The 10,053-nt window shown below is 47.1% G+C and overlaps 1 protein-coding gene across 2 annotated transcripts in view; it reads left to right on the top strand.

Moving 5' to 3' along the window:
- Nucleotides 1–10,053, top strand: part of Commd7 (COMM domain containing 7) — a 14,413-nt gene that overhangs the window by 1,574 nt on the left and 2,786 nt on the right. Inside the window, exons 2-7 of one of the 2 annotated variants that reach the window (XM_021150501.2) lie at nt 2,251–2,304; nt 2,924–3,026; nt 8,770–8,826; nt 8,910–8,947; nt 9,466–9,556; nt 9,784–9,833. In XM_021150501.2, coding sequence (XP_021006160.1) covers nt 2,251–2,304; nt 2,924–3,026; nt 8,770–8,826; nt 8,910–8,947; nt 9,466–9,556; nt 9,784–9,833 — 393 coding nt within the window. The remainder of the gene's footprint in view (nt 1–2,250; nt 2,305–2,923; nt 3,027–8,769; nt 8,827–8,909; nt 8,948–9,465; nt 9,557–9,783; nt 9,834–10,053) is intronic. The other variant, XM_021150509.2, reaches the window with a different exon arrangement.

The raw sequence follows: 10,053 nt of genomic DNA, 5'->3' as shown, positions 1-10,053 counted from the left end.
CCAGGCTGGCCTCGAACTCAGAAATCCACCTGCCTCTGCCTCCCGAGTGCTGGGATTAAAGGCGTGCGCCACCACGCCCGGCTCAAAGTATTATATTTTATATGTTGTGGGGGAGGTCAAGAGAACAACCTAAGGAAGTTAGCTTTGACACTTCTTTGTGTAGGTTCCAGGGATTGAAGCAAGCATCTTTGCCAGCTGAGCCATTTTACCAACCCCAAGATTTTTCTTTTTCTTTTTCCTTTTTTGGCTTTGAGACAGTCTCTCTGTCCCCTGTCTGTCTTCCCCGAGTGCTGCGATTCCAGGTGTGTGACACCATGGTCAGATATCTATTAACCCCCACTCGGTTCTGTGTGGTGGCTTACTGTTGTGGTTTTCTCTTTTATTTTTAGATAAGGTCTTGTAACCCTGACTGGTATGGAACTAAAAACCATCCTTCTCTCTGCCTTCCAAGGCTAGGATTCTAGGCGTGTACCATTCATTATGCCTGGCCTTGTTTGAGTCCCATTCTCAATAATTGGCTCAGTCTGGCCTTGAATTTAGAATCCTCCTTCCTCAACCTCCTGAGGACCTGAATTTATCTACCTGTGCCAACAGGCTCAGCTCTTTAAAAAAAAAAAAAAAAAAATTAATAAATAAATAATTTAACCATGTAGCCTAGACTAACTTCAAGTTTGTGATTCTCCTGCCTCATTCTCTCTGCTGGGGATTGGTTTATTTGTTCCTGGATGTAAGGTCTCACTCAGTGGTCCAGGTAGCCTGGAATTTGCCAGTGTCTCTGAGGCCCCAGTGAGAGGTTTTCAGGAGTGTACTACCATGCCTTGCTGAATTTCACTTATTTGTTCAAATAAACAATATTTGATGATAGGTTTTCTCCAGTGATGAAATAAATCAATTTAAGTGGACTTAAAAAGTACAAAGGTAGCCGGTCGTGGTGGCGCACGCCTTTAATCCCAGCACTTGGGAGGCAGAGGCAGGTGGATTTCTGAGTTCGAGGCCAGCCTGGTCTACGGAGTGAGTTTCAGGACAGCCAGGGCTATACAGAGAAACCCTGTCTCGGAAAAAACAAAAATTTATTTATTGGGGGCAGCTCTCTAGCAGGTTCACTGGTCCCAAGGAAGGAGGCCAGAGAAGTCGCCATGCAGACAGGGACACAGAGGGGAGGGGGAAAGGAAGGGAGGGAGGGAGAAAGAAAGAGGGAGCACATGCAGACTGGAGAGATAGTTCAGTGGTTAAAAGATGGAGTGAGAGAGAAATGCGGAGGGAGGAAGAGAAAGAGAGAAGGAATGCAAAATGTCTAGATTATATACAAGAGCCTCTGGGGAAGCCCAGCCCTTGGGTTGGAAAGTTCAGGGTAGAACATGGGAAATGGCAGCCATGCCCTGTAACAGGTAGGGATTGAGAGATGCTGGGAGATCTTGGAGGCCCAGGTGAGCTTTGGTTAAGTAGGCACCTCAGCTGCTTGCAGAGAAAAAGCTCTCTACAAGTGTGAACGGAACAGATATGAACCATATACTGTTTGCAATGGGCTGGGATTGATGATAAAGTTAGATGTGCGTTATACCGTTGTCCTCTAGGAAGGCCGGCCAGTACTCCCTAGAGCCATCAAAGTAGAGTTTGTGTTCCCAGACTTGGTTTGTAGGTCCAGTAAATGAAGAGGTACCTACTTTCACTGGTTAACATTTCCCTAACTGTAGTCTAGAGCGACCTCGAGCATCTTTTCTGTTTATTTGGGATAATACTTTAAATAGCAGATGAGCTTGTTGCCTTTAATCCCAGCACTGGTGAGGCAGAGGCAGGCACATCTCTGTGAGTTCGAGGCCAGACTGGTCTATATAGCAAGCTTTGGGCCACTCAGGGCTATAAAATGAGACCCTATCTCAAAAAACAACAACATCAGAAAAAAATAGAGAGACCCTAACTCAGTGAGGTAGAAGGGAAGAACCAGCGCTTGAAGGTTGTTCTCTGACTACCCCATACACACACCCCCAAATTAAACAAACAAACAAACAAATAAGGGGGGAGGGGGGAGCATGATCAAGAAGCATTGTATAAATTCTCAAAGGATTCTTCTCTCGCAAAAGCCTATAGCTGGGTGATATGTGACACACTGGGTTAGGTGGAGATATTGGATGGGGTAGGCACCCTGGGGGATGGGCTCACAGATGGATGGGCACACTGGGGGATGGGCACCCTGGGCGGTGGGCATCAGGAAACAGAATGGTGCTCAGGCTCTGTGGTTCCCTTTCACAGCAGTTCTCGGACCTGACAGAAGTGCTTTTCCATTTCCTAACTGAGCCCAAAGAGGTGAGTGAGGCATTTCACGGTAAGGAGGTTTGGCCGACATGTGTCTATAGCCCTGACAACTTAGAGAATGTCTGGTCACTGCCTGTTCTTACTCAGGTTCAGTTCCTAGAACCCACATGGCACCTCACAACCCTCTGCCATTTCTGTCCCACAGATCCCATGACACACACATGCAGGCAGAATACTCAGGCACATAAAATAAACCTGCTTAATTTTTTGGGGGGGAGTGGGGAGAGGGAGGTGTTTCGAGACAGAGTTTCTCTGTATAGCCCTGGCTGTCCTGGAACTCACTTTGTAAACCAGGCTGGCCTCGAACTCAGAAATCCACCTGCCTCTGCCTCCCAAGTGCTGGGATTAAAGGCATGCGCCACCACCACCCGGCTCTCTCTCTCTCTCTCTTTTTAAAATATCTATGTGCACTGTAGCTGTCTTCAGACATACAGAAGAGGGCTTCAGATCCCATTTTAGATGGTTGTGAGCCACCATGTGGTTGCTGGGAATTGAACTCAGGACCTCTGAGTCAGTGCTTTTAACTGCTAAGCCATCTCTCCAGCCCCAATTAAACCTTTTTAAGAGGTAAGTAAACAACTGGCTTATTTGTTCTGTCTCCTCTCTGCAGGTGGAGCGATTTCTGGCTCAGCTATCTGAATTTGCCACCAGCAATCAGATCAGTCTTGGCCCCCTCAAAAGCATCATGAAAAGTTTCCTTCTGGTTCCAAATGGTGAGTTGACTCTCGACAGGTCTCCACAGAGACACTGTTGCTGCCGAGCGAGCCTTCCGTTAGTTAGGGAGTCACAGGAGCAGTAAATAGCCAGACCTGGCAGGGCATACTGTCTGGAGCAGAATGCAGGTGTGGAGGTAAGTGTTACAGCTCTCCGTAAGCTCCGTGGTCTGTGTCTGTGGACTCAACCAACCATGAAAGGATCGATAGCATTTTATAAATCAGAAGTGATAGCATGCACCTTAAACATTCTAAAAAAAATTGTGCCTATACACAGCATGGATAGACATGCTTTTGTTCATTATTCCCAATTAAAGTGATATAACTAGCGTTTCCATGTGTTTACAATATGTTAGGGGCCCTAAGAAACTGAGAGATAGTTCAAAGAATGTCGTTGCTTTGATTGTGTGTCAGTACTGTGTCATTTCATCTGAGGGACTTGCTAGTCTAAGAGGCCTGTGACCTGGTGCCCAGAGGATACCAGGAGCAGTATGCTGATACAGCAGAAGAGCCATGCCAAGGAGGCAGCTCAGAGCTAGGTCTCTATCCATCCTATATTTCCTAAACCCAGAAATAAAAGGGTAGGGTTCTCCAGTGTCACTTGAGTCAATCAATCTCTCTCTCTCTCTCTTTCTCTCTCTCTCTCTCATTCACTCACTATCTCTCTGTTTTTCTCAGAGTCTCACTATACAGACCTGGAAGGTTTTAGTTTTCTGTAGAGAGCAGGATGGTCTCCAACTCACAGAGATTTTCTTGCTTCTGCCAGTTCCTCTAGGATCAAATGCATGCCCTACCCCAGGGGATGCTTTTCCTCTTGTGATGTGATGCTGGGCACTGGAATCCAGGGCCTCTCCCATGCTGAAAGCTATTCCCCTAGCCCCTAGCCCATACTTATGTATGTTTGTTTGTTTGTTTGTTTGTTTTGAGATAGAGTCTCTCTCTGTAGTCTCAGCTGCCCTGAAGCTTAGTATGTAGATCAAGTGGCCTTATTTATTGTATATGAGTATATTGTGCCTATCTTCAGACACACCAGAAGAGGGCATCAGATCCTACCATGTGGTTGCTGGGAATTGAACTCAGGACCTCTGGAAGAGCAGTCAGTGCTCTTAACCACTGAGCCATCTCTCCAGCCCATATAATGGATTTTTTAACACAGTTTTTTTTTTCCTTTTCTCTTTTTTGTTTGTTGCCATTACATGTTTGTATATGTTCAGGTACATGTGTGTGCATGTGTGAGGAGGTCAGAGCCAAACACCTTGTTTTTGAGAAGGGTCTCTCACGGGCCTGAGGCTCATCTATTAAGCTAGCTGGCTGGCCAGGCCCCAGTGCTGTGATTCAATGGAGCATCAGCACCACCACCCAGAGCTTTACTAAGTGAGTCTCGGGGCTCTGACTCAAGCCTCACGCTTACACAGCACTTTCTGACCAAGCTGCTCAGTTTGTTTGCTGGCTTGTTTTTTGGAAACAGTGTCTCACTCTGTAGCCCAGGCTAGTGGGATACTTGCTGTGTAGCCCTGGATGGCTTTGAACTGTCAACAGGCCTCCTATCTCAGCCTCTGAGGACTGGGATCACAGAACTTATATCTTGTGTGCTGTGCCTTTTTTATTCATATCTCTAGAAATTAATTTTTATTGCATTTCATGGAAATATCACTGCAGAGCTGCAGATGGTTTTTGTTTGTTTAGTTGGTTTGGTTTACTTCTTGGGTTTGTTTTTGTTTTTAGATTTATTTATTTATTTATTTATTTATTTAATGTATATGAGTATAAGGTAGCTGTACTGATTATGGTTGTGAGCCATCATGTGGTTGCTGGGAATGAAAGTTGCCCACTCTGATCAGCCCTGCTCGATACCTATGTACACTGTAGCTGTCTTCTGACACACCAGAAGAGGGCGTCAGATCTCATTACGCATGGTTGTGAGCCACCATGTGGTAGCTGGGATTTGAATTCAGGACCTTCAGAAAAGCAGTTAGTGCTCTTAACTGCTGAGCCATCTCTCCAGCCTGGTTTTTGTGTTTTCTGAAATAGGGTCTCGTTCTGTAGTCTTGACTGGCCTAGAATTTGCCATGTAGACCAGGCTGGCCTGGAACCCAAGAGATCTGCCTGTCTCTGCATCCACAGTGCTGTGATTAAAGGCAAATGGCACCAGGCGTAAATAACCTTTCATGTAGTTCTCTAGAACATACTACTTGCCAGGCTGTGTTGGCACACTCCTTCTATCCCACCACCCAGGAGGCCAAGGCAGGTGGATCTCTGAGTTTGAAGCCAACCTGGTCTATAGAGCAAGTTCCACTGAAACAACCACCCACCCTTGTCCTCAGGTCTCACTGCTCCCAAACTGGGTTTGTTTGCAAGTAGCTGACCACAGTTCATTCCCAAATGCCTAGTTATCTATCTGTGAAAGATAAGCTATCAAAAGGAAATCTTGCCTCCCTTGTTCTTGGTTCCTCATTGTCTGCTGCATTGTGTTCTGGTAAGGCCAGAGTTCTCAAGCTCGGAGGGGGTCTAGATAGGGCCTAACCGCTTCCTGCACTCTGATAATCACCTTCTTCAGGGATGAAGTGGAGCTGGGGGGGTTCCCTGAATCCATTGTTGGAAGGAAGAGCTGGTGATAAATAGCTCAGTGGCAGAGCACCTGTCTAGAGTGCACAAGGCCCTGGTTTCAAACTCTAGCACCAGTGAAGACAAAACAGAATAGGTGGAGAGAGATAAAGATGTGAGTGGAGGCTGCCTTTCCGGGTTCTCACCTATGTGGCCTTGTGCAGGGACCTGCTTCAGCTGCTGCTTTTAGTCCCTATCAAGCTGCCTGGTCCTTAGGGGTCATCCATTACTGACCTTTCTTTTCTATTAAAGGTAATTTTCCATCCCGGCTCCCCAATGATCCCCATCAAACAGTGGTCACAAGATTGTATATGGCTGGCGCTCTCTCTCTCTCTCTCTCTCTCTCTCTCTCTCTCTCTCTCTCTCTCTNAGAGAGAGAGAGAGAGAGAGAGAGAGAGAGAGACAGAGAGAGAGAGACAGAGACAGAGAAAAGCAGAAAGAGATTTCTTTTTCTTATTTTTGCTAAGAGACAAAAGGACTCATTAGATGTCACATTGCTAAGGCATGGAAGTGCTGTTTTCCTACACTTGGTATTTAGCTGATGCTGACCTGTGGCCTCAGGACTGCCAGCTTCCCCTGCTTTTCTCTGGCTGCTGACCTTTCAATACTCTGTGTGGTTTGTTTGTTTGTTTTTGTTTTTGTTTTTTCAAGACAGCGTTTCTCTGTGTAGTCCTGGCTGTCCTAGGACTCACTCTGTAAACCAGGCTAGGCTGGCCTTGAACTCAGAAATCCACCTGCCTGCCTCTGCCTCCCAAGTGCTGGGATTAAAAGCATGCACCACCACTGCCCGGCTTTATACTTCTTATATTACTAATATGATCTGTCTCTCAGTGGAACACAAGCCTCACTAGGGCCCACGTTACTGTCTGTGTGGGTTCCTAATGTCTCCCTGTGTCTAGCATGCTGCTGACACACAGCAGGAATTCTGTCAGTATATCCTGACTGCCACCTTGCTCTCCTCTGCGTCTCAGCTGGCCAGCCTCCCAGGGTGAGCGGTTCAGTGATTACTTCACACTCTCTGCCACCTACTCTTCCTGCCCCCACCAAGCCTCCCATACCCAGGTGGAGACTGCAGGCCTGTCCCCTGCAAAGAATACAGCTGAAAAAGCAGCCCCAGAGGCCTCAGGGAGCCTCATCTTTGTAAGGTTTGGCTTCTGCTTGCAGAAGTAACTGCAGAATGGAGAGCCTGCTCCTTGGTGTCTAGAGCTCAGCCTGCTGTGTTTGTCCATCCCAGCTGTGTTCGTCCATCCCAGCGTGTGCCACCACCGCCCGGCTGTCTCACACCTTTAATCATCACAGCACTCTGGGGACAGAGGCAGATGGAGCTCCAAGTTGAGACCAGCCTGGTCTACACAAAGAAATCTTGTCTCAAAAAAAAAGAAAGAAAGAAAGAAAGAAGGCGGAGGAGGAAGGAAGGAAGGAAGACAAAAAGAGCAGAATATCCTCAGCTATACAGCAAGTTTTCAGCTAGCCAGGGCTACATAATACTGTCACAAAACAACAACAAAATTTTTTTGTTATTGTTTAGCTCACTTGTTTTATGTGCTGTGTACATGAGTCTGTCTATCTGTCTATCTATCTTTCTTTCTTTCTTTCTTGTTTTTTGTTTTTTGAGACAGGGTTTCTCTGTATAGCCCTGGCGGTCCTGGAACTCTCTTTGTAGACCAGCTGGCCTCGAACTCAGAAATCCACCTGCCTCTGCCTCCCAAGTACTGGGATTAAAGGCGTGCACCGCCACCACCACCCGACTTCCCTTCCCTTCCCTTCCCTTCCCTTCCCTTCCCTTCCCTTCCCTTCTCTCTCTCTCTCTCTCTCTCTCTCTCTCTCTCTCTTTCTTTCTTTCTTTCTTTCTTTCTTTCTTTCTTTCTTTCTTTCTGAGGGTGTCGCTAATGCTAGGCAAGCCCTCTACCACTGGGCTACACTGTCACATTCACAATGCCTTTAGTTTTCTTCTAGCTATTCGTGTTTGTCTGGGGTGGCCAGTGAATGTACATGAGTGAAGATGCCCTCACAGGCCAGAGACATTGGATCCAACTGAATCCAGAGTTATGGGGGGTTGTGGGTCACCCCAGATAGGAACAACTCAAGTCCTCTGCAAGATAAGCCATCTCACCAGCCCTTTTTTTTCTTTTCTTTTTTTCTTAGACAGGGTTTCTTTGTGTAGCCCTGGCTGTCTTGGAATTCAATGTGTAGACCAGGCTGGCTTTGAATTCGCAGAGATCTGCCTGCTTCTGCCTCCCTGGGCTGGGATTAAAAGCAAGTGTCACCACTGCCTGCTCTCACAGGCCATTTTTAAGTGTCGGGACCTTTATGAAGGCTTGAGATTCATAGAGGTTTGAAGGCAGTAGGGGATGAGCCCTGTACAGATCAGGGAAGACTGTTTCCAGCAAAGGGACCAGTGAAAGCCAATACCCAGTGGTACCTTGGATCAATGTGGACCTAGGGATACTGGTGTGATGGCTACCACTTATAATTCCAACATTGAGGAAGCTGAGGCAGGAGGATTATCAGGAGTTAAGATCCCAGCACTTGGGAGGCAGAGGCAGGCAGATTTCTGAGTTCGAGGCCAGCCTGGTCTACAAAGTGAGCTCCAGGACAGCCAGGACTATACAGAGAAACCCTGTCTAGAAAAAAACAAAAACAAAAAACAAACAAACAAAAAAAAAGTTTTATTTAGTCCCAGTTCCCACAGCTCCAAGGAAACTAAGTCAGCTCTATCTCCAAACTCCAGTCTCTCTGTTTTGGGGGTGGGGTGGGGGTGCGGGGAGCTCTTTTCACGACAGGGTTTCTCTCTGTAGACCAAGCTGGCCTCAACTAAGAGATCCTCCTGTCCCTGCCTCCCAAGTGCAGGGATTAAAGGCGTGACCACCTCGCTCAGCTGCATTCAGCCTTTTCCTAGACTTCTCTGTGCCAGGCTGCCGTGGATCTCCAGTCCTCCATCACTGGAGGGCACTGGACCCCACTGCGCAGGTGCGCGGCTGCCCTGCCCCAATGGTGGCTTCCGGGCTACATTTTCTCGTCAGCCACTGGAGCGAGACCGTTACTTTTGTCTTCCGTGTCGCATAGTTTGGGTCCAACAAATACTTATAACTGACCGCTGCTTTCATTTACACTTTATGCTCTCTCCCCTGCCTCCAAGGTGCACTGAAGAAGGGCCTCACTGCCGAGCAGGTGCGGACTGATCTCCTGACGCTAGGTAGGTCTTTATCTGGGGTTGCCTGGGGAGGGGGAGGGCCTGTGAGCTCTTTGTTATGTTAATATCCTTCTGTTCTCTTACAGGTCTTAGCGAGGAGAAAGCCACTTACTTTTCTGAAAAGGTATAATTCTAGTAATCAAGGTTAAGAGCCTGGCTTTTATTTCCTGAAAAGAAAAGAAAAGAAAAAAAAAAATGCTGAGCAAGACAAAACCATCCCGTCCCCCCCAGCATCTCAGGAACTACACACCTGCAGCTGCCAAGCAGCCTTGCTTAAGACAGCCCTAATTTTTCTCCTTTGGCTTGACAAATATTAATGCCATTGTTCCAGTAGGATTAGATCTTGGGATGAAAAAAGAATATTTAAATTGCGTATAGAGGTGCCTGCCTGTAATCCCAGCACTGGGAGTCGGGCTCAAGGACAACCCCAGATACAGAGAAAATTTAAGGTCAGCTGGGCTTCCTGATGCCCTGCTGAAAGAATGATTGTATTGCTCACCATGTCTTGGATATGTGCGAGCAGGTGGACTCTGCTCTTGGTTCTGCTTTCTTCTCTGTTGAGACCTGAGCACTTCTGTGCTGGGAGCAGAGGGGTAGGGATGCTGGTCCCCACGCTGACGCTAGCCTTTGCTTTTCTTCTAGTGGAAGCAGAACGCCTCGACCCTTGCACAGTGGGCCATGGGTCAGACCCTGATGGTTAATCAGCTGATTGATATGGAGTGGAGGTTTGGAGGTAACTGGATAGATCCAATCCCGGTTACTTGTGTGGCTGTCCTGGGGCTGGAAAGAGGCTTTTGGAAAGCAAGCCTGGGTGGGGAAGACTTGTCCTTGATCTCAGACACCACTGGGCCCAGCCATCTTTCTGGTTCCTGTTTACCCCAACTTGGCTGCTCAGGACAGCCTGCTAAATTGAGCTCTTCAGAAATCCTCACTTAGTATTCTCTTCTCTGTATGTTACAGTGACATCTGGGAGCAGTGAATTAGAGAAAGTGGGAAGCATATTTTTACAGGTAAGTCTGTGGTCAGTGGCGATGGGCAGGGTTTCAACCTGGTTAAAGGTTATCCAAAGCTGGGCATGGTGGCACAGGCTTGTAAACCCCTGAAATCAAGAGGTTCGAACATCAAAAGTTCAAGGTCAGTTTGGGCTTTGTGAGCCACTTTCTCTAATTGTTTTGGTTTTGGCTTTTTGTTGTTTTTTTGGTTTTGTTTTTTTTTTTTTTTTTTTTTTTT

This window comes from Mus caroli, chromosome 2 (genome assembly GCF_900094665.2).
Source record: "Mus caroli chromosome 2, CAROLI_EIJ_v1.1, whole genome shotgun sequence".
Lineage (NCBI taxonomy): Eukaryota > Metazoa > Chordata > Mammalia > Rodentia > Muridae > Mus > Mus caroli.
Note: the sequence above shows the minus strand (reverse complement) of the source record. Positions and strands in the feature narration are given on the sequence as shown.